At 50.5% G+C, this 22,681-nt stretch overlaps 9 protein-coding genes across 9 annotated transcripts; 2 read left to right on the top strand and 7 right to left on the bottom strand.

Moving 5' to 3' along the window:
* Positions 1–5: 5 nt before the first annotated feature.
* Positions 6–2,804, bottom strand: N7473_003352 (tetratricopeptide repeat protein; the record flags this gene model as incomplete). Its single annotated transcript, XM_057149292.1, has 1 exon — positions 6–2,804. The coding sequence occupies one exon, from the start codon at positions 2,802–2,804 to the stop codon at positions 6–8; it is 2,799 nt and encodes a 932-aa protein (XP_057012946.1).
* Positions 2,805–3,081: 277 nt separating this feature from the next.
* N7473_003351 (glycoside hydrolase family 5 protein) lies at positions 3,082–4,709 on the bottom strand (the record flags this gene model as incomplete). The annotated part of the gene is made up of 4 exons (XM_057149291.1): positions 3,082–3,747; positions 3,810–4,190; positions 4,273–4,537; positions 4,612–4,709. 4 exons carry the CDS (start codon positions 4,707–4,709, stop codon positions 3,082–3,084), a joined length of 1,410 nt encoding a protein of 469 aa, XP_057012945.1.
* Positions 4,710–4,975: 266 nt separating this feature from the next.
* On the bottom strand, positions 4,976–7,869 carry N7473_003350 (putative APSES transcription factor (MbpA); the record flags this gene model as incomplete). The annotated part of the gene is made up of 3 exons (XM_057149290.1): positions 4,976–5,856; positions 5,914–7,567; positions 7,627–7,869. 3 exons carry the CDS (start codon positions 7,867–7,869, stop codon positions 5,177–5,179), a joined length of 2,577 nt encoding a protein of 858 aa, XP_057012944.1. The 3' UTR covers positions 4,976–5,176.
* Positions 7,870–8,387: 518 nt separating this feature from the next.
* On the top strand, positions 8,388–9,338 carry N7473_003349 (uncharacterized protein; the record flags this gene model as incomplete). Its single annotated transcript, XM_057149289.1, has 1 exon — positions 8,388–9,338. The coding sequence occupies one exon, from the start codon at positions 8,388–8,390 to the stop codon at positions 9,336–9,338; it is 951 nt and encodes a 316-aa protein (XP_057012943.1).
* Positions 9,339–9,838: 500 nt separating this feature from the next.
* Positions 9,839–10,740, bottom strand: N7473_003348 (putative glutamine-serine rich protein MS8; the record flags this gene model as incomplete). Its single annotated transcript, XM_057149288.1, has 3 exons — positions 9,839–9,944; positions 10,026–10,465; positions 10,585–10,740. The coding sequence occupies 3 exons, from the start codon at positions 10,738–10,740 to the stop codon at positions 9,839–9,841; spliced, it is 702 nt and encodes a 233-aa protein (XP_057012942.1).
* Positions 10,741–13,011: 2,271 nt separating this feature from the next.
* On the bottom strand, positions 13,012–14,016 carry N7473_003347 (RTA1 domain-containing protein; the record flags this gene model as incomplete). Its single annotated transcript, XM_057149287.1, has 1 exon — positions 13,012–14,016. The coding sequence occupies one exon, from the start codon at positions 14,014–14,016 to the stop codon at positions 13,012–13,014; it is 1,005 nt and encodes a 334-aa protein (XP_057012941.1).
* A 1,075-nt stretch (positions 14,017–15,091) lies between these two features.
* N7473_003346 (MDR family MFS transporter) lies at positions 15,092–17,496 on the bottom strand. Its single transcript, XM_057149286.1, has 2 exons — positions 16,650–17,496; positions 15,092–16,564 (listed from the first exon to the last, which is right to left on the bottom strand). The coding sequence occupies exons 1-2, from the start codon at positions 17,108–17,110 to the stop codon at positions 15,337–15,339; spliced, it is 1,689 nt and encodes a 562-aa protein (XP_057012940.1). The 5' UTR covers positions 17,111–17,496; the 3' UTR covers positions 15,092–15,336.
* Positions 17,497–17,579: 83 nt separating this feature from the next.
* N7473_003345 (zinc-binding alcohol dehydrogenase family protein) lies at positions 17,580–18,983 on the top strand. The gene is made up of 2 exons (XM_057149285.1): positions 17,580–18,300; positions 18,371–18,983. Exons 1-2 carry the CDS (start codon positions 17,696–17,698, stop codon positions 18,897–18,899), a joined length of 1,134 nt encoding a protein of 377 aa, XP_057012939.1. The 5' UTR covers positions 17,580–17,695; the 3' UTR covers positions 18,900–18,983.
* Positions 18,984–20,780: 1,797 nt separating this feature from the next.
* Positions 20,781–21,581, bottom strand: N7473_003344 (uncharacterized protein; the record flags this gene model as incomplete). The annotated part of the gene is made up of 1 exon (XM_057149284.1): positions 20,781–21,581. One exon carries the CDS (start codon positions 21,579–21,581, stop codon positions 20,781–20,783), a length of 801 nt encoding a protein of 266 aa, XP_057012938.1.
* Positions 21,582–22,681: the final 1,100 nt, after the last annotated feature.

Below are 22,681 nucleotides of genomic sequence, written 5' to 3'. Positions count from 1 at the left end.
ATATTCTAGTTACCAGTAACCTCACCCTGCAACACCTTAAGCAACTCCCAACCCTCCGAATCCTCCCAAAAGTCCTTCCCCTTCCCCATAATTCCCCTCACAGCACTCCGGGCCTTAAACCGCCAATCCCGCATAACCATCTCCGCCTCCGCGCCATCCTCACCCTTCTTCGCTTCATGATCCATAGGCCCATACCGCGCATATCCATCACGAACCAACTTCTCCGTAGCCCGAACAACAGCCATCCAAGGCTTTTCATCGCCCATCTGGAACGCGCCCTGCGCCGAGGCAGCGACTGTCGCACGCCAGGCCTTTTCGTGGGCGTCTAGTGCGCGACTAGGTCTGTTGCGGAACATTTCCACGCGGGAGACGAGCAGCCATAGCACTGAGGAGTGGGTGATGAGGGGGACGATGTTGTTGTCGACCAGAGAGATGATTTGGCCTGGGATAGTGCCTGTGCGGACGACGGGGCCGTCGTCGGATTGGATGAGGAGGGAGTCGTAGTCGAAGGCTGTTATGAGGAAGTCGACGAGCATGCTTAGGATGGGGAGGTCGATGCATTTTTCGCCCTTCTTTTCGCCGAGGAGTTCGATGATCCGCTTCTGGGCGGTGATCACGTCGCGGAATGGTGTTGCGGGTGGTGGAATTGAGGCTGCTACTGTGAGCACGTTGTCCCAGATGCGGGCTTCGCTGTGCTTGAGTTGGGCGGCGCGGAGGAGGGCGGAGAGGGCGTCTCGCTTGCGCTTGTGGGGGTCGGTCTCCTTGACTATTTTCTCGCCTGTGGTTTCGTCGATTTCGACTTCTGGGGCGGGCTCAGGGGTCGTTGAGCGTAGTGTGGCGACGGCCAGGTTACTCCATCCCTCGGCATCGGTATCGTCTAGTTGAACGGTGCGGGTGAAAGATTCGACAGCATCGTCAAACTTCTGGAGTTCTAGCTGCACGCATCCAAGGGCAAACCAGGAACTCTCGTTGAGACGGTTGACGTGCAGACCCTTGCGGTAGGCAGCCTCGGCCTTTTCCAGCTCAGGCGGCGTGAGAGCCAGGTAGTGTCGAGCAAGAGACCGCTGAGCCCGGGAATAACGCTGTCCTGAGATATCCCAGGCACGCTCGTACAGCGTCTCATCCTTTTCGATATCTCCCAGAATACAGAAGAGCCGGGGTGCATCAGCCGGTAGTGTGGACCGCTCCGGACCTTCGAACTGCTCATTCTCATCATCTTCATCAGAGCCTTTGGCCTCGTAAAGCTGACGACGAACCATAGTCCGGGCCTTAGCCTCGCGCTCGGTGGCAGCATAGCAAAGTGCAGCTTCAGCCCACATCTGCAACCGCTCGTAGATTTCAAGAGCAGTACGGAGACCACCCAGCTCAACCCAACGCTTGGCCAATTCAGCCTCCAAGTTCCACCGGGTAGAGAAGTTCATCAGCCAAATGTACTCCAGTCGGTCAGCAGCAGGGGCTGACTCGGACTTCTCGGGCCGGGGCAGGAAAGTGGTAGGATCGGAAGAGGGTTGCTGAGCAGCAGAGTCGGCTGTGGCGGTATCCGCAATGACCTGATCAACAAGTGCCTGCATCTGCAGAACAGATCTCTCGACGGTACGCGAGCGGAAACCCTCCACGCGACTGCGAACTAGTAGTGCCTCTGTATAGATCTGCCAGTTCGAGCTACCACCCTCCAAAACACGGGTGGCATAAGGTTGTGTCTCCTCACGGGTCAGACCGTTCTCGGGGGCCGTGTTGGTGATAGCGGACGCCATGGCCAGCAAGATGGCTGAGTCCACGGGGTTGAGAATTGGTTGCTCATTAGGATCAACGGATTGCAGGCCCTCAGGGAGCTCATCGGATACAGTCGATGACTTCTTGTCCGCGAACGAAATGGCTTCAAGGAGGGTATCATCGTTAAGATCCACGTTCTTCGGACCAGATAGCTCCGTCGGCTTGGGCGTCACATCGGCACTCTTAGCCACAACCACAAGCTGACTGATATCGCGATCTTGGAACTTGGTCCGCTTTCCCAGCTTTCCGGTCAAAGCGAACTCGAAGTTGCGGACCTGGGATGCCTGGTGTAGATCCGCCCGAGCCTTCCCATCAAACCCATGGTGTGTATTAATGATAGCCCGTTCTAGCAAGAACCGACTCCTCTCTTCTACATCAAGCTCTGCCTTGACCAGAACCTCCAGGTCCTTATATATTTCGTCCTGCAATGTGCTCGTGACTTCGGAGAGCATTTTCTGGTGAAGGAAATTGGTGCGCACACGGGCAATCTTTGCTGGAACTGAGCCATCAACACTCGCGTCAACAAGCAGAGCCTTGGCGACGGAGAAAAGCTCAGGGTTGGGCGTGAGCTTATAAGCCGCTTCTCCATCCACCGACAGATCACGGATGATCTTAGCCCGCACACCTCGGAGTATAGCGGTATCGCTTCGCAGAGAAGAAGGAAGAACCGTCTCAGCCGAGTTAAATTCCAAGGGCGGTCCAGTCACATTGGACTGGAGGAAAGTGAACAGCGCCGCCAGACCAATATGTACAAGCTGCGATTGTATTTGCTCCGATGTCAAGCCGTCGCGTGGGGTTTTGAGGATGGCGCGGGCCTGGTCGGCAACGAAGGTAGTATATGAAATCTCGGAGTTGACAATCTTCGCGATCGCCTCGCTGTCAGAGGCATCGAGGCCGAGGACCTCTCGTGCGAGGGGTAGCTCGAGAATGGGGACGATGTGGTCGGAGGTCAAGCGAATGGGGTCATATCGGGCGTTGAGAGGGGCATCGAAGACGCCGTTGAGCGTGTGTGGGTAGACAGATTCGGCCATGTCGACGAAGTGTGTCGAGTCTTTTGATCTAAAGGGCCGAACTGCGTCGCTTGACTCCACGAAGCCTCAACCGGGTGAAAGTGCGAAACCCCGCGATCTTTTTGATTTTTCTGCTTATCGATAGTGTGTGGATACTAAAGGGTGCGTGGGGATATTAATTATACACCAAGTCTGGGTCAGTTCATGATTCTATTACCACGCACATCTATACCCCTCTTTGGATTTGAGATACACACAAGTCATGTAGAGAATTTCTTATCGCTTCAACTATATTCCCTCACTGCAACGCCCGAGCATGATCCTTCAGAATCTGATTCAACCCATCCCGCTGCACACACTGATCAAAATGGAAACTCCTCGCCAACTCCTCAAGTTCCTCCTCCTCCATCCCCCGGAACAAAGCTGCAAACTCATCCGCAAAAGACGCCGCCAGGAAAGTATTAAACACATTGCGAGTAACATGCATCTCCGTATTCCAGTGAGTGGGATACGTATACTTAGCCGTCGGACTAACACTATCAATCCAGTTCACCAAAGGTCGAAGAGCAGCTTCAGGCTCTGCGGCAGGTCGCTGTCCCCACTTATCCAGCCAGAATAGGCGCTTCTTCTCCAGGAGTGGCTGGATGGTCTTGTTCCATTTACTCTCTGGATTGGTGTAGAGCATACCCTGTAGGCCGATATCTTTGTACAGCCAGATTGACCAGCTGATGTTGTACTTGTCGTAGATCCGTAGTTGCTCGCCGAGAAGATTGTATCGTTGTTGGTTGATTGTTTCGGCATCGGCGTCGAGAACTGGGTCTGCGTAGACGGGACCGAATTCGCCGTTCCAGATTGCGGTCTTGTTCTCGAGCATGAATTCTGCTTTACGGAGGTACTGTCGTTCAAGAACTTCCTTTTGATCGGGTGTGCCCTTGTAGGCATCACCGGTAGGGAAACCCATTGTCTAAACAATCACCAGTTAGTATCATGACCCTATCGCTGGTGCATCAGGGCATTGCAACGTACCGAGTAATCATGCATAGCATAAACGCAATTCGGCAGCACCTTATCGAACCCCTTCCACTCCATAGCAAACGTATTTCCATCCAACCACAGTATATGATGAGGATCAACGCTCCGAATTTCCTTCTCAATTCTCTCGTAGAATGCAGGTAGTCGCACATGCTGAGGATCACAAGGCTCGTTCAGAGGATTATACCCAGCAACCCAGACATTATCCTTGTATCGAGCGGCAATCTGCTGCCAAAGCCAAACAGTCCGATCCTGATGATCCTTGTAGTCCCAGAACGCAGCATAACTCGTAGGATTATCCGAATGCCAGTCTGGATTTTGGCCGCCGGGCACGGTATGCATATCCAGGATGGTGTAGATGCCATTTGCAGCGCACTAAATAGCTCCCTTTATCAGCCTCACCGAAACACCAATACCAACACCAACACCAATGTAAGTAGAGTAGAGGGAAACGAACCAAATCAACCACACGATCAAGATGCTTAAACCCCTCCGGCTTAATAACCCGCGGCGCCATATCGTCCTCAAAATGACGATAATTAAACGGAATCCGGAGACAATTCAGCCCCAAACTCGCAAAGAACTTGGCGTCCGCATCAGTGAAGAAATTCTCCAACCACTTATCGAAGAAGAACTCGTATTTCTGAGTTCCAAGGACTCGGCGCATAGCCGCTCGATGCTGATGTTCATGACCGGGGAATCCAGTGATGAAGTTCTCCATACTAGGATCGGTTAGTATGGCAACTCATCCGGCATTTGATTGAGGACAGAAATTGAGAGGGGAAAGCTTGCATACTTCATCCATCCTCCGATCGCAGCGCCTCGCAAGACGACTTGCTTTCCATTGCCATCAATAATGGTATTTTCTTTCACTTGAAGGATTCCGTTGGCCATGGTTGCGAGGCCTTGTAGTTCTGACAATTATTGAGAAGGGGTTTCCGTGTCAGCGCGGAAAGTAAACCGACATCCTTCTTATAAGGAATGACCATCGCGTTCAACCGGTCTTTTGCCGGTAGTTCACTCGCATAGCTCTCCGAATGGAGCCCGATTGCGGGGGGATTGGAGAAACGGTTTGTTCGGCATTGGCAAAGGACTTGGCTGGCTTGGGCTAACTACCCCAGGCCGTTGCACCGGGTAATCTACTCAGCATTTAGCCTGTACCCCCACGCTACCCAAAGATAAACTAAAAGCAAAGTTGTACAAGAGTGCATGATGTATTAAGACAGTAGATACTAAACATGCGAAATTGACATTGAGGTAGGCCACCCGGGTATTCGAATCATATGATAACAATGCAACAAACAACGCCATCCCACAAAGCCGTCCGAACGCTCAAACAATAATCATAACAATTAAGAGAACTACCAGTCCTGTCCACGATCCCGCATGAGAATCTCAATAGCCTCGTCTTCAGGAACAGGATTGTCATTCAGCTCCTTGACACACTGTGTCAGACCTTCGGCCGCCTCATCCACTTGTTCGGCTGACCAACCCGTGCATGCCATCACCATGCGACGGTAATTTTGCCCAAGAACTGCATTCTTGGCCTTGAGAGCGTCAACCTCGGCTGTGAGGCCAACATTCAGCTCTTGATAGCATCGAGTGCGACGCTTAAGCCCATCCGGTGAAGGAAGAGTAGCCAAGAAAGCAACTTGTTGGGCCGAGAACCCAGCAGACGGGTCAAATGTCTCCCCGAATAAGACATCAAACGTGGCAGGATCCACTCCGGAGCTCTTGTCGGCATCACCAATAACGGCAATCCGAGCAAAGTCAATTCCCGGCGTACTCTTCAATGTGCCCAACAAGCCCTCGGAAGACCGCTCTAGGTTCTTAATACGTCGGTCAATCTCAACTCGCTCTGAACCTTTCTGCTTCAACACATCCAACTGCTTCTGCTCGATCTGGCGTGCCTTGGCCGCCTCGCGGATTTTGGAGTGCCAGTGATCAAACTTTTCTTGTTTTTGAGTGATGCTGGACGCTAGGTCTCGGTCAATACCACCAAGAGCTTCTTCGACCATTGCATTGATTTGGGACAACGCAGCTGGGATAAATTAGCATAAATCATTAAAAGCCATCAAGCACTCAAATTGAATCTTACCATCGAGAATCTCCTTCTTGGACTTTGCAAGCTGATCAATGAATGTATCATTTCGACCACCGGCTTGCTGCGATTGACCATTTCCATCCACCATGTCAACGCCGACACCGTAATCAGCAGGTCGAAGCCCGGTGTGGTTCGGAATATGAGGATCTGCGCCCACTTCCAGTAATTGAGGAACAAGCACTGATCGTGCACGCCCAGCAAGGTTCAGAGCAGTATCACCTTGCTCATCACGTAGATTTACGATCTCTGAAATGAATCGGCCCAGAGAGATGACCTCGCTGCCCTGTGATCCATTCTGTGAGTGATCGCCATTAGCGGTGGAAGTAATTCCACCATGCCGGACAATGAATTCCAACAGGGATTCAAGGTAGTGCTTTGCGGAGACATGTCCGCCTCCACCAGTGGCTGCCATGACAGCAATGTGGTGGAGAATAGTTCGACCACTGTAATCGACCATATCGATTGTGGGCGCAAGCACTTGAAGCAAACGGGGAAAGCTTCGGTAGTCAAGATTGTTCCGGGTTCCTACCGCCTTTTGCAGAGCAGTCTCGCCGGCGGCGTTGACTCGCGCGACACTCGCACCTTTTGCGACGAGAGCATGAACCAGTGGCATACGTGCCAGCATGGCAGCCCAATGGAGGGCATTGTTTCGGTATTCGTCAAGAGGAATCTCAAGGTCTTCTCCAGTCAATTGCATGAGGGCTGGGTGGTTGGAAAAGTCCTTGATTCGTTTGTCAAGGAACAAAGTCATGATCAGTTTCTGCTTTTGGAAACCCTCGGGATCTGAAGCAGGGGGAATGGCCTCGGCACCACGTTTGTGTCCATCATCCATTGGCGGCGGCGGAAGGTCGAGATCTTGATAGAATGATTCGTTAGGCTCAGTGGGGGTGGGTTCATGCATGGAGAGATTGGATGGCTCTCTGTGCAACCCAATCTGTGGGCCGATATGTGATGAAGAGCGAACACGCTTGCGTGGGGGTTCCACAAATTCCTCGCGGTCGTCATGTGGCTGGAAGCGATTCTGTAGACTGCTGAATCCACTGTCGGACATGTTGTACATGCTTTGCTGGCTGCTGAAGGCCATGGATTCTTGACTGCTCATCTGATGCGATGGCTTGCGAATGACACTTGGTCGTCGGCTGTTCCCACTTGGAGAGTCGAAGCGGGCCTTGCTGATGGCATTGACTGCAGTCGCCGCGGTGCGGGAAATATTCTGGAAGAAAGTTCCTTGCTGGGGTTGAGGCATGCTCCGATTCTCTGCACCACTGTACATACGCTTGCGCTGCGCTGCCATGGCTTGTTCTTTCGTAGGGGTATCAAGGGTGCTCTGGGAAGGACCGCCCGAGCCATCGGGGCTCATATCGTACTCCAGCAATGGTCGCAGCAGTTCCTCGACATGATACTCTCGGCACAGATCAACGCCTCGCTGGTAGTTGACCCAGGTACCTTGGTACTTTCCATAACCACCTTGAACCTTCTCATGCTCTCCAGCAGCGATTTCCTTCTCCAAAGTCTTCGTGCGTCGAGCCTTGACGACGCCAGCCACTTTCAGGATTTGGGTCGCATTCAACCAGGAATCGGACCGACGTTTCATGACAGCGACTCCATTGACCTCCATCTCATAAACGGAGACATTAGAGTATACCGCCTAGTTGAGATATCCCGTTAGTATTCCACGCCAGCAGCGTCAGCAGCGAAGTAACCAACTCGGTAGATCTGTGGCTTGAATTCCTCCTGGTAGGGCATCATAGACCCATAATCATTTCCACCATCATAGTTCCCGTTGAAGCTGCCACGAGAGGCGCCGTTGGAGACACCGAACGAGGACATTTGCGGAGCTTTCGGCGGCGGCGGAGTCGCGCGAGGGGTGGACGAGAGGGATTGTGAATTGTGAAGAATATTGTATGCTAAACCGTTTGCTGATCCTGTGCTACTCTGTGAGTAGGACATGCTGCAAAAGTCCTTCCAGCACAGTCAGCAAGCCAGCCAGCAAATCGTGACCAGGGTAGGAAATATTGGAGAGTGGAGATAGTTACCGGATGGCGGGAAGACGCGAGCAAAAGGAGGCGCGTGGCTACCACCCGTTCAGTCGGGATAGCGGCAACAAGCGCAGGACAGGTACCATAAAAGGAAGGCCCCGAACTGATCTGAGAGAACCAAGAATGTGTCAGAATACTAGATCGAGATCAAGATCCAAGGCGCAATGCAAGGCGAGAGCAGGTCGCGGGGTTCTCTTGGTGGTGGAAAGAGCGAAAAGAGGCGCGTCTGTCCCGTGACACGCTGTGCCGCCAAGGTTTTCGCGTTTTCACCGTTTTTGGGTGGTTCGGGGCCTCCTCCACTTCTTACTTATGGCGTCGACACGAGTATCCCGGCCCTTACATACCCCAGACTCTATAGTATGGCGATCATTATTTCGGGCTACCCTACGAGAATGCACTTATCTCCCTGATCCCATTGCTCGGGATTACATGCGTGAATATGTCGTGCATCGCTATCGTCGATCTCAAAAATCGCACCGCTCTGACCCCGATCTAGCTCGGCCGGCCAGACATGGTCTATCTGTCCTTCAAAGAGCGAATCAGGGCTATCAGCGTCCACTTGAGAGAATTCTGTTCATGTCATATGGTCGCACAGGCAAACGAAGACATGAATTGCTGGCCGATTTGATGAAGCCCAGTATTCCTCAGAACACCGAGGCCGTTAAAGAACTCATTGCTCAACCCATCCAATTCGAAGATGGCTGGGAACCACCAGAGATTATCATGAGTCTTGCAAAATCTCAAATGCACAATGGTGTCTTGTCTTCATCACGTATTCGGCCTGCACTGAAAAACTTGCATCCCCCAATTCCCGAGGCAAACAGCTGGGGCAGACCGGTGCCTCGAGTTCGTCGAGTCAACATCCGGAAGAAGTGGTATGGGAATATGTTGGAAACTCTTCTACCGCCAATTCCAGATGCAGAGCTTCGAATTTTAGATGGGCTGATTCAGGGAACCGTGGCCTGGGCCCCACGGCGGCAGAGGCCGGTCAAACCTGTGACATCGCATGGCAATGGCATTGAGGAGGAGAATGACCCTTTACTGGACTTTTTGACGAAAGGTCCTCAGAAAGGTCATACTTTCCGCGAGTTTTCGAATGGTCGCCCGCATGAAATTACCGATCGGTTCATGCGTCGTCTGTGGAGGCGTATTTCGTCTCTCGTTCCCCGTATGCAGTATAGTGTCGCGGTGAACAAGTGGTTTTTCATTTGGGACACTCCCAAAGTCATGCCTCAGCTGGCCTTTGATGTGGACACCGAGGCCGATCTCGATCATGTCTTTGGAAGTCCGGCTGATAATAAAGCCAAGGCCGGGAACAAGACCAAGCCCGAGACTCCACTTGAGAATTTGGAACCTTCTAGGCAAGAGTCGAAGGTATAACGCTGTATCATTGTGGCACCTCGATCACACTATCAAAACGCTTCCTGTAACTATCACTGTACTTATATTCGATATACCCCAAGATATTTGATCAGCGTATCTCAGCAATCCTACTGCGCTCGAGTTGTCATCATTTTACTCCATCCACGGTTTTCCGGAACGATAAAAATGAATTTGATAGGCATTGAAACTCATTAACGCATAAAAGACGAGACGCAATGACAGCAGCCAGACTGTGAAAGAATGATCCCTCAAGCACCATAAGCCAGCATCAACGCACTCAAAAAGGGGGTATAAGAATATCGCATGTCGCCATCACCAGACCCGCCGAGTCAGGCGTCACAGGTAATCATAGTTTCCTCGGTAATCATTTGGCATGGCCGTGCAGCCCGGCACACAAATCTCTCTTCCATGATTTTCCAGACTCGCTAGCGATCCAAACAATGCACATGACAGTGTAAAGGGGAAGCAAGCAAGCCCTGGGTGCTTTGCAGCAAAGCTTAATCACTCGAAGAGCTCGAGCTAGAGCTGGAGCTCGAACCACGGCGCTTGTGGTGCTTATCCTTCTTATGCTTCTTCTCCTTCTTCTCCTTCTTGTGCTTCTTCCTGTATAATACAATCACCATTAGCTTCAATCCCAAAAACCTCAAACCCCATCAAACCAAGTCCAGTGATGGGTCAACTTACACCTCATGAGTCGCCATATTCATTCCCACCGCACCAAGAACCGCACCACCCGCAGTCCCCAAAAATCCACCACCCATCTTATGACCCGCAAACCCACCCGCCGCGCCACCGATGAGCGTGGACCCAAGACCCCGATCACCTTCCGGACCTCCCGGGCCAGGAGCATACCCCTGCTGATGCTGGGGAGCGCCACCGCCGTAGTATGAAGCACTAGCGCCGCCTTGTTGGTACTGCTCATGACCCTGCTGAGGGGGGTAGGGCGAGTGGCCGCGGTCCTGAGGAGGGACTTGCTGGTTGTGTCCGTAGGGACCACCGCCGGGGTACTGGCCCTGTTGGTGTTGGTCGTATGGTGGGGGAGCGTAGCCTTGCTGGTGTTGGCCGTAAGGAGCCGGGGGCTGGCCGCCATATTGAGGCTGGCCGTAGTGCTGCTGCTGTTGCTGCTGGGATATAAGTTAGCGCTGTATTTCCGGGGGAAGTATGGTGGCGCATGGCTCTGTTAAGCTGCGCATTTCATTGCATTGGAGAGAGTATGTATCTGCTGTCGCGATTGTAGACTCACATCGGGAGGATAATAGCCCTGCTGCGGTGGGGGACCACCGTGACCTTGTTGAGGCGGATAATAACCCTGGCCCTGGTGTTGCTGTTGCTGGCCATAGTAATCACCACCACCACTACCACCATACTGGTTGGGGGGAGGACCACCGTAATGCGACATGATGAAAGTAGGTGTGGTTATTGATGGAAAGGAAGATAGGAGAAGAGGTATGAGGGATGGAAAGGAGGTTGAAGAAGCAGAAGATATGGAAGTCAGCGGTTTAATTGTCAGGAGCGACACGGCGCAACTTAACTAAGCGCATCAGAGTCGCGGCACCACTCGGGGGTTAACAAGCGGGGCTGAGGAGGGGGAATGAAGCACCGCCTCAAATTCATTCCAGGGGGCCCGTGGATCGACTGCACAGCCTCATTTTAATTCAGAATAACCCATTAAACTGTGGCTGATGAGCCATAGGAAGGAGATGTCAATATCTATTCATAGATTTTGAGGATTTTTCAGCTCTGGGAAGCAGCTGGAGGTTGTGTCATAAGTACATACAAAACTTGAAGCTTTTCCTGCATCGGATCGCCCCACAGTTGACATAAGACATGGCCTTAGCCTTCCTGGCGGGAACGTGCAAGAACAAGAGACAGAAGTGACATCAACAGACACCAGGAAGCCTTCAAGTCCAGGAGTCCTAAAAGTAAATTGGGTGCCTAATTCATGAGGCATTTACAAATCCTTTCCCTCCAGCCCTTAGTTCAAAAATCTCCTATATACCGGATTTCCTATGCCAGGTCGGGGCTTTCCTGTTCCGTTTTAGTGCTTAGCCCCTCGCCGCTTTTGCTCACTAAGTAGAACTAAGCACGCCCCTAAGTAACTACCCTGATCTGACTGGACTCTGACTTACTTACTAAGCACACACTAAGCATAAGGACACCTCAATAAAACGCAATACGCTAGCCCTATCCACGTGAAGGTTTGCCTGGATTGGCCCCACTCCATCCATACGAATTGGCATCAACAACCTCATGTTTTATTTTGGTAGTCATTGCGCCTCGGTGAAGCCTGATGGATGATTAACCTATTAAATCATCTGCACGCTCCTAGAAGCCATTGCGAACTGATTTGCAGGTATCACATGAACATACTAGAAGACCGCAAATCTTACTTAGGCATCATCTTTCTACATTTGGTCATCTCCACGGTTTAGAATTATTCAGAAGAGATTGCTCCTAGGAACTAGGTAGATGATTGATTGGTTGATGCAGTCACTGTTCCAGATAGGGAAGCCGCTGAATGATTTTGGGAACGTCAGACTTTACGCCATTTTGTTAACATACGTAAATTTCCACTACAAAGTCGCTCGTAATCGGTATCTAGGTTCCTGGGAACTTCCAAGTAGAAGCTATAATAATGCCCTAGATTCAAGTGGTGTCAATTTCACTGAGAGGTATATAATTAAGCCTCCTCTTAGCAGACTAATCGCCACTACCGCCCTCCGTTTGTTTATATTACTCGAGAGGTGAATCACTTCTGTCTACTATTTAAAGCCTATTTAATCGCGCGAATAGTCTAAAATAGCTTTATGCGACTGTATCGTTGTCCCTAAGTTAGGGACGCTCGTAATGGCTACGTCAAACGTAGATCCATGTTCATTGCTCCTGCAATTTTATTCCAACCCATCGCACGGGACTCACCATTGATGGTCCAAGCGCGAGATAACATCAGCCCGGTTTTTTATCTCGCATGCTATAATTCTTGATTAGCCTCTGAGAGAGTGCCACCGGAGAGCAATTCCTTCCCCTGAACATTCGAACAAGAACCATGGATTAATTGAGAATGTAGCGCGTAGAAATAGCAATTGCGCCAAAAGACACATTCCATTATAAAAATTTTCCAGTAAAAAGATAGTAGAGCTAAATAGATATCTTTATTTAATCTAATTAATAGATAAACCTAGTTTGAAGAATTTTAGAGTCAGGATATATAAAAACACCACCAGACTATACTATTTCAACAGCAGCTTTTCTGTAAGGCAAACCCTATATTGATAAAACAACAGCTAGCGAAGTAACTTAGACTGTGAACTAGGTCTCAGGATCCTAGGTCCTCAGGAAAGCAAGATATTCCAAGACTTCGATCTGGCAAGAGATAGTCGTTCCCTTCCTTTTCCTATGGAGAAGTATCCTCTTTCTACAAGTAAGATTCCCTTTCTATCCAAGAGGTACCCCTTTTCTATACAAGCAGTTGTCTTCCCTTTGGAGAGATACTTGTCCTTTGACTCCCAGTGTTGTAACCTATCACATGATTCATCCTGTTGTCTTAGACCTTGTAAAACTCCTATCACTTCTTATCCAAGTTGTTTGGGTCTCCCTTCTCTATTCTATCAACTCTTCAAAAGGGGTCCGTAACAGAGAGCTTCGCCCAAACATCCTTCATGAGCTCACCTCATAACACTTGTGACGACTTGTGCTCGGAGCTGGATTTGAGTTCAACATGGTGACCATAGGTTGCATTGGCCTCCTGAGTGCGGTTCTGGAATGCGAAGCCTGCAACTGGTATGAGAAACGAGAATTTCCCTGCTTGGGACGGAACCGTACCTGGTTGAGCAATGTTTAAAGCGAACACCGCCAGGATCACCATCACCGACTCTAGCCCAATAAACAGACGTTCATCGTGGAAGACTGACCCACTGTATCCTTCACTGAGCTCGGCAATACGGTAGCAGCAACGGATGAAGATAAAGAGAATTGATGCCGAGAAGAAAATGCCAAAGATCCCGAGGCGCGTCGAGAGGATCCGGCGTTGATCCACTTGCTGAGACTTCCGGTACGATTTGTAGCGGAAGAGGTAGTCTAACGCCATAGCGGTGAAGATAGTAAGAGTGAAGACCTGGAACGCCAGACCTGCAAGCGTGATGTACTCGCCCGATTTGTCACTTCCCACCGAACTCGATGATAACGCGCCGCCCACGGCCTGCAAGATCAAACTAACGATATCGCACGGCACAAACACCCACACGTATGTCTTGACCGGAAACCTGCATGCTTCGGGACCCAAAAAATTCGAGACCTTGGCGAGCGAGACGTAGATGGCGGCGGCGAAGAAGACGGGTGAGATTGTAATGCAGCAGATCTCGATGATGAAGCCGTTAAAGGAGAAGGGGTTCTGGTATAGCAAAACGCGCCCGCCGTAACCGATCATCTCGCCGATGCAGCCGAGTGCCATCATGCTGGCGAAGAACCAGGTGCGGTAGCAGATGCCCTGGGCCAGGTGGATGAGCATGGAGACGCCGAAGAGGGCGATGAAGGCGATTTGCGCACCTAAGGCGGGCCGGTAGCCCTGGAGGGAGGCTTCGACGGGGCATAGGGCGAGGGTGCAATTGGCGTCGGGGCCGAAGGAGACCAGGTACTGGAAGGAATCATTTTGGCCGGCTGCTTCCGGGGACGACATAGTGGTAATAATGGGGGGATATAAATATAGATATATATATATATATATATAAGAGAGGAGGGGGGGGAGGGTTTGAAGATGCGTTGAGTCGAGACGAAATGGACGAGACTCGGCTTAGGGCTAGGAAGTGTGGGAGTGACAAAGAGGTGGCAGAGCTGTCAAGGAAAAGCGGAGAAGGAAGGCAAACTGGCTTGATTTCGTGGTAGAGCAAACTCGTAGCGGGCCGGAGAAAGGGGCCAGAGAAAGTAGATCAATGAAGAGTGAGTGGATGCCAGAGTGTTGTGAGCTGAGATGAAAAACCAGACTATGGTTCAAAAGTAGGATGCGAGTGTAGTCATAGTAGACCAAAGTTGATGCCTGATGCGAGTGTAGTCTTGGCAGATCAAAGCTTCTGCCTGCCGCAGGAAACACGTCGTGTCGCGGCGATTGTAATTGAGTGTTAATAGCCCCGAGAGGGGCGCAGGAGGAATACAAAGAAACACACATGTGCAGACTGTGATTGGTCGAAAATACGCCGATCCTGATGCACCATTGCACTATTTTTAGGAACTAGGGCTCGGCCGATGCCGGGCTCTACCCAGATTGATAAGGAGGAATACACCAAATGAGTAAGGGAATGGGAAGCTGGGAAGCCTCATAAGGTAGAGATCAAGGTTTAGGGGTAATTCAATGACCCAGAAGTACTACGTAGATGACCTTCTACGTATAAACGTCGAAGCTGTTATGTTAAATCTATACGGCCTATTGACGATAAAATCATGGCTTTTACAAGAGAATGGGGACCTTTCCCATGGGATAAGGAAATATGGACTAGCACAAGAGCACAAGAAGGCCCACAATATCTAAAACCTATGGGACCATCCTGCCCAGAGTCCGGATCTTAATCCTGTTGAAGGTATTTGGGCTATTGTAAAGCAACGCTTAGGCCGAAGAATCTTCGATTCCGAAGAAGAGATGAAAGAGGCTCTATAAGTGGAATGGAACAAAATCACGCAAGAGAAGATACAGCACCGGATGACTGATATGAATAGAAAGATGCGCAGAACTTGTACGATCGAATGGAGGTCCTCTTCGAGGTATATAAGTGGTAGTTCAGGTTTCTTACAGATTTAGCTTATTGCACAGTGACGCTGGACCTGATAATGCGGTCGATAAGTTTAATCGATTGCAATATTTCAGAGCAATCTCCTTTGGCAATTTGTTTCCTCTTCCAACTTCAAGAAAGTACAAATTATGCGCATTCTTGTCGAATGCCAAAAATCAGAAGATGCGTCACCAGCGTGGGTGAGGTATCGCACTCCTCCAAGTTGTGGAGTGTTTTCAAGTCATCTCAGCCGATTCTGGCTCAGTGACCCGCGGCTTTTCATGCGCCAATCGATTTGCCTCTTCCACTCCCAAACCCGTCTTATGTTCAACATGCTCATCGGAAAGTTCCTCGCTTCCAACGAGGAAAGATGCAATCAGTCCAATTCCGGAAAGAACGACGAAGAAGATCCACATATCGGCAAGACTGTCCTTTACGGTCAACCTGAAAATGTTCTGCTGGGCCGGAGTGAGCTGTGCAACGAGGTCCATAGATCCAGTTGCGCCATCCCGTGCAATTGCTGCCGCCATTGTAGGGCTGACTCCAGAAACAATGAGACGACCGCTTTGTGCCGAGAGTCGATTCTCAAGAATGACGCCGCCCATAACGATGCTGAAGGCGGCGCTGAGTGCGCGGATTGCACTGGCTGCGGAGACGGCGACGCCCGCGTCGGCGGGCGGAAACCTTGCTTGCAGAGCAATGGTCGGTGCCTGAAAGTTGGGACCCAGGCCGACGGCGATAATCAGTTGATAGATGATGATCTTTGGCCAATTGATTTCTGCACCGAAATCGATCAACAGACCGGTGCCCAGAGTGGAGATAGCCATGCCTGCAATGATCATATATAAGTACCTTCCCGTCTTCCGCATATAAAGACCTGTCCCGATGGTGAAGAGAGCCAGGGGAATGGCGAGAGGAAGGGACCAGACCGCCGAGTCAATTGGTGTTGCTCCAGTAACTACCTGGAAGTAGAATGGGATAAAGTAGGCCGTGCCGTACAAAAGGAATCCGTGCGTGAGATCCACCACGAAAAGGGCGATAATAGGGCGAGTCGTGAACAGTCGTAGAGGGAGCACCGGATAACGGGCCAGCTTCCACTCGATGACAACAAAGATGCCACAAACCAACACGCCGAATAGTATCAAACACACGACAATGGCAGAGCTCCAAGGATGCACCTCACCGCCATACTGGAGGCCCAGGAGAAGCATAAGGACCGAACCTGTAATAGCAATCGATCCCAGCCAATCAACAGCCATTAAACCTTTGATAATTTCGGTACGGGGATTGTGAACGTGGAGGAAAAAGACCAGGAGGGCAAAAGCGATTCCCTGGAACGGTAGGTTGATGTAGAAGCACCATCTCCAGCCGATGTTTTCTGCCAGTGCTCCTCCTATGAGAGGACCGGAAGATATTGCGACGGCATATACCCCACCGAGAAAGGCAAAATATAGTCCACGCTCTCTGGGAAGTGGGTCAGCGCATTCTAGGGAGCAGTCTTTGGAGGCATAAAGTAACTTCATAGCTGGAATATCCCAATGTCACTTACCTTGGACTGACGAGATCTCCTATTAGAATCGTCACGATGAGCATTACGCCGCCAGCTCCAGCACCTTGAATAGCACGCCCAGCAATAAGCATGCCAATGCTATTTGCTACGGCACAAACCAAGCTTCCAATGAAAAAGACGAACATTGCCAGCAACGTAATTGGCTTGCGTCCAAAAATGTCGCTCACCTTGCCCCAAAACGGAGCCAAAGCGGACTGGGTTACGAGGTAAGACGAACCAACCCATGAGTAGCTGATTTGAGAAGCCTTGAAGTGCGCCGAAATTGTCGGCAAGGCGGTTGTGACGAAGGAGATGTCAAGAATAGCAAGGAACGACGCGACGCAGAGTGCAATCATGATGGGGATCATGTTTCTGCGTGGCGTATAGTCCCCGCCATCATCTTGTGATTGAATTTCCGCATTTTCAGACCGAGTCTCAGGAGTTTCTGGTTGTTGCATCATCCTCTCATGTTCTGAATTGCTCGATACAGCGGGATCCCTGTCAACGCGCCGTAATCGAGTTTGGGGCAAGAACGGGGAAGGAGAATATTATCACGGGATTCGCGTGATTCACGTGACAGCAGCAAAGCGATACCTTTCTGATGTTTGACCGAGTTGGCAAGGTACTGGGAGTCTGGAGCGACCATTTGATCTGGATATGCGGCTGGAGATGAGTTGAAATTCCAGATTATGCTGTCTACGGAAAGTGATCTCGCGCCATGGGTTTCCTTGGTCTCTCTGACGTTCGGCGCTTTTCAGCCATTCAGATGAGGAGCTTCGCGGACGATGACCGGCGACTTCGAGCATCAGCTGCAGGCAACAGCAGTGCCACCAATAGTAGTCCTACTTCCTCACAACGATGTAACCTAAGGAGTATCATATATTGGGGTCCGTTCTGCCGCGCTCTGGCGATTCCCATATTGCAGATAAGATGCGAGGGAAGCTTCCGGCCAAAGAACAAGGGGACAACTTCAGACAACTTCAGCCCCAGCAGTCCCAACAGTCCTCAGAATAGCGGAGCTAGTGTTCTGCGTCTTATTTTACGTAATGTCTTCGGTCGCCTCCACCTTTGCAATCCCACGGTGCCAGAGTGCCTTGGTGGTTGCCGGCCCCGGTCAGCTTTCTCTGCGCCAAGATGGGCCTCTGCCTGACGTGGCCCCTGATATGGCCCTTGTTCGCACTGTTGCTGTCGCTATTAATCCCGTCGACGCCAAGATGCTCGATTACAGTCCAGCAGTGGGCGCTATTCATGGATGCGACTTCGCCGGGGTCGTTGTCGCACTCGGCTCCGACGCCCCGCGTCATCTTTCCATCGGAGACAGGGTTGCTGGGGCCGTTCATGGGAACAACTCTCTGGAGCCCCGTGTCGGTGCCTTTGCACAGTATGTTGGAGCGACCGCTGAGCTGCTCCTCAAGATTCCTGACACGATGGCTTTCGAGGAGGCATCCACTCTCGGCATCGGCTTGGCCACCGCCGGTCTTGCCTTGTTTCGCGAATTAGAGATCCCCGCGCGTATGGAGGATCTGATCGACAGGGCCGGCCGGCCCGGCCCGGCCGGGTCAGATTCGGATGTCACACCGAATGCGGTGTGGGTCCTTGTATCTGGAGGCAGCACCGCCACTGGCACCAGGGCCATTCAACTTCTCAAGCTGTAAGCTCTTGAGCCTTTGCATTTGGTTTCGTCGCACTGAAAGCGGCTCGCTGATGACAGGACTCTGCAGGGCAGGATTACGGCCAATTGCAACTTGCTCGCCGTCGAATTTCTCACTGGTCCTCGGATTTGGAGCCGAAAAGGCGTTTAATTACCGCAGCCCGGACTGCGCCAAAGAGATCCGCACTTACACACGCAACCGCCTGGCGTATGCGCTCGACTGCGTGTCTGAGTCAGACAGCGCCCAGCTGTGCTATGGTGCAATTGGTAGGGCTGGCGGGCGGTATTGCGCGCTCGAGCCCGTCCCCCAAGCCGTGGCAGCTGCGCGCCCGACCGTCCGCGCTTCGTGGCTGATGGTCCTGACCATGTTCGGCGGTCGCGTCGCGTTGGATGGTGAGTACGCGCGCGAAGCATCAGCAGCAGATCGGGCCTTAAGTGCGAAGATCTTTGCGGCTACACAAACATTGCTGGACAACGGTCGCATCAAATCTCACCCAGTCAGAGTCTTAGCCGACAGCTGGGCCGGTGTCATCCAGGGTGTGGACATAATTCGTACTGGGGCGATCTCAGGACAGAAGCTGGTTATCCGTGTCGACTGATACGCTTGTCAAAAAATCCGGCTAGATATAGTGCCCGCGTTTTCCAATGTTGCTACATGTAATATACCCTAAATAAGATCGATACTCAACTAAGATACTTCGCGTAAGACTTGTCGTTACTGTAGTGCGGTAGACGTGGACGTGGCAGGGATAATATAGGGGCAAAAGGATGAATTAGAAATAGAGCTCTACGGACGTTCCTAGCCAGATAAGTGTGTGCTGTTGTCTGTAGCACTCAATCGGACAGCGTGCCATATCGGTGATTTGTGACCTCTTCCGCATAACTTCCATGCATCAGTATACAGCGAGCCTCTGCACTACCAGGCTCGCTGTGCCATATTATAGCATGTCTTTCATACAAGGTTTGGACTCAACGCCGAAATCTAGTGTGAGACCCTAAGCTGTCAATGTCAATCCCTTCACGTGTCCGAGATATGATTGTGATTAAATACTGTTTCTAAATTATAGGCCGTTATCGACAACCCACCTAGTAGCTACTCTTATCAGCTTATTTGTAAATCATGCTAGATCCTTCGACTTATTAACACCTATATTAAGACTAACATCCGTGCCACCGCTTAGTAGCGTATTAATAGATCGAAGGATCTAGTACGATTTGCGAACTAGCAAATTATACCTAGGCCTAATAAACGGGCGGGTTTAGGCCGGACTTTCTGCCCGTAGCCTTCCTACCGGTCCAACATAGGACTGAGAAGGGGTTTGTGCAGGGTATTCCACCTGCCCTGCTATATAGGTCTCTATCAAGGCTCTCGCGGTATTGTTTGCGATAAGGCTCATTCCAGTTCTCCCTAGAGAAGTAATCAAGCTTGTTATGGGGTGCCATGATAGTCGCAATTGCATAGAGATCACCGTGGGCCTTGTCAGTCTCGGCATAACAGTCTCTTTGCTTCCGTGTTGCATATTCGAGAGCAGTTCACATTCAAATGTTATTATCTGTCATCTTGCTTATTTTGTCTAAGCTGGTCGCTAAACTTCTCGAGATAATCAAATAGCTGATTGTAGATACTAAAGAATATATGAATAGTGACATCCTTAGTCTTTGAGAGAACTCTTGTGAAGTTGAAGCAGGGTTTATGATAGAAAGAAGATAGTCAATCTGCTTCCATTCGTCCTCAGTAAGAATAAGGTTAGAGAGGCCACACTCAGAGCAATACTTGTCGCGGACATTCATAAGATAGGAAGCTTATAGAGTAATAAATAAGATTGAGATTTACTTATCTTAATAAATATAACTTTCTTACTGTAATTTATAATTTTCTTACTTATAAACACCTAAAATCCCCATCAATTCAAATATCATATGTACAAAATTCAGAGGCGTATAATTCAGCGCCAGATCAGGTCTTTGGAAGTTGTTGATGAAGCAATTGACCACGCGTCTAAAGCTCATGAAATGGGTATAAATAAGCTTCGAATTATATAGAAATAAAATCTTGATTTTGATCATGAGGCTGTAATAGGAATGAGAAGCAAAAAGTTGACAGTCTAAGAAGCAGATACCTCATGAATAAGGTCCTACTAAAGAGGAAGCCCAGGCGATTATAAGAAGGCCAGTTGAGGCTTCTTAAAGTATTACTGCTGCTCCGGCCGAGCCTGAGCTTCCAGTCTCCCCAACGCTTGTGCGCCGCTAATTTGGATGCAGTGAGTGTAGTACTCTCGGGCATAGAAGGCCTCAATGCCCTTATTGTACCAGTACTTAATTCATTAAATGTATTTATTGTTGTTGGAGAGAAATAATGGTCTCAAATCAATGTAGGGTGCGCTGTCAGAGAGAAAGTGGCGGCTCGCTTATAGGTAGTGGGCGGTTCGCTCACCGAATACGTTAGTTCGCCAGAAACGTAAACAGAAAGTCATTACAAGCTACTCGGCATATGAATGAACCGAAGGCGTCTGCAACATTGGAGAAAGACAGATTTCCAACCCCTGGAGGTCGTTCCATAGCTTGTGTTCAGCCTCACTGATTTCGTGAGATTCTGTATGGGTAGTTGGCTGAGAGCTCGACCGTGCCACTGTCAGACCATATGCACCATAGCCACGCCGTAAGTGTTCCAGCAGATGCTTGACAAGGTTGTAGATGACCACCAGGCGAAGTCGGGCGAAGGAGAAGGGGTCGCCTTGATGAAGATCCGGTGAGTTCGAAACCTCATATGACATAAGCCTGACCAGAATCGTATGCACGTGGAGGAGTTGAACATAACACGCAGAGAGAAGATGCCGCAGGGCAGCCGGTAAGGCTTCATCATTCGGGGAGTCGAAGAGCCGAAGCCGATACATGACCAGGAGCAAGCTTTTTGATGCGAGACAGGCTTCCGTGTATATCTCGTATTCGTCAAGGCTCGGTAGGGCTTTCAGTAAAGTCGCCAAAGAATTGAAGGCGTTCGTATGAGAGACGAGTTGGGGCTGGAGCTCCAGGCGGGCGATCTCGTTGCGACACTTGGTGTGAAGCGTACAGAGGCTGCAACTTAGCGTTGCCAGCTGCTGCATCGAATTTGTGACAATGTCATCGTGGGATAGCTCAGCAGATGAGGCGCTTGAGGTGTATGTTGATGTTGTTTCCATGGGAAGATCAGCGAATGATCCCCTGTCAGCTGCAGTCCCTAACAAGGACCATGGATCCGACTCAAACCAGGTCCCTGCCGGATAGCCACAATCTTGAGACATCAGTACTGATTGGAGCTCGTCAGATATCGTTTCCTGGTTGTCTACTGGTTCCGGGGTAGTTTGCGAGGGCCGAGGCAGAAGAGGTACCTCCTTCGGCGTTCTATAGCTCTTGCTGGTCGACTTCCTGCTTCCACTTGGCCGTCCCCTTGGCAATGGCGCGCTATAGGCACATTGTATCCCCAGATATCGGCACCGGGCACAGCTGCTCAAATCGTCCGAATCCGGTCGAGGGCATCTGATTTTCTGAAGATGACAGCGATCGCATGAGGCTCGTTTTGCCGAGGTTGGTCTGGTCGAACTGCCTTCCATTTGCGTGGTTTAAGAGCAGGTGTCATGAGCGGAGCCATGTGACAGAATAGTCGATATATGAATGGTAATTTATCTACTATCGTATACATAATCAGCCAATTGATCTACCGGTAGCAACGCAAGATCACAGCTCAGTTCCGTGAGCCTAGGGTACATCGTTCAATAGGTGTTAGTAGTGTAGATGTTAGTCTAAATATAGGTGATAATAAGTCGAAGGATCTAGCATAATTAGGCCTAGTAGATGCCCGCGGGCCGCCCCCGGGCCGTTAGCCCAGCCTTGCGGCTACAGCAGGGCAGGTGGAATCCCCTGCACTAACCGCTTCTTAGTCCTATGTCAGACCAGTAGGAAGGCCACCGGCAGGGAGTCCGGCCTATCAGGTCTAGGTATGATTTGCTAGTAGATCCTTCGACCTTTTAACACGCTACTAAGCGGTGGCGCAGATGTTGGTCTCAACATAGGTGGTAATAAGTCGAAGGATCTGGTATAACTTGCTAGATCCTTAACAGTTACAAATTCGAAGAAATAAATGACTGCAGGAAAAAAAACCACGTTTGCATTAAGCCTTAATAACCCACGTGGTACACGTGGCGTGTCCGAGTAGAACCTCCCTGTGCGCGTACCGAAGCATTAGATCTGAATCCGGCTACAGATCAGAACGGATCACATCACGCTAAGGCCTGAAATAGTAAAGCGGTATACGGCCATCGGCCCACAGGGCGAAAAGGCGTGTCGAGATATTGTACTTGTGTTCAATCTCAAACTTGTGCTGCAACGTAACTATGTCACGCTC

The sequence above is a fragment of the Penicillium subrubescens genome (assembly GCF_028828155.1).
Source record: "Penicillium subrubescens strain IBT 31985 chromosome Unknown utg000002l_segment0_segment0, whole genome shotgun sequence".
Classification (NCBI taxonomy): domain Eukaryota; kingdom Fungi; phylum Ascomycota; class Eurotiomycetes; order Eurotiales; family Aspergillaceae; genus Penicillium; species Penicillium subrubescens.
Note: the sequence above shows the minus strand (reverse complement) of the source record. Positions and strands in the feature narration are given on the sequence as shown.

Excerpts from the sequence above, each read along its gene's own strand:
- N7473_003346 (XM_057149286.1), bottom strand. The coding sequence starts at position 17,110 with ATGATGCAACAACCAGAAACTCCTGAGACTCGGTCTGAAAATGCGGAA. Across the intron at positions 16,565-16,649 it reads GGAGATCTCGTCAGTCCAAG|AGAGCGTGGACTATATTTTG; the intron begins GTAAGTGACATT and ends CCCACTTCCCAG.
- N7473_003345 (XM_057149285.1), top strand. The coding sequence starts at position 17,696 with ATGTCTTCGGTCGCCTCCACCTTTGCAATCCCACGGTGCCAGAGTGCC. Across the intron at positions 18,301-18,370 it reads GCCATTCAACTTCTCAAGCT|GGCAGGATTACGGCCAATTG; the intron begins GTAAGCTCTTGA and ends AGGACTCTGCAG.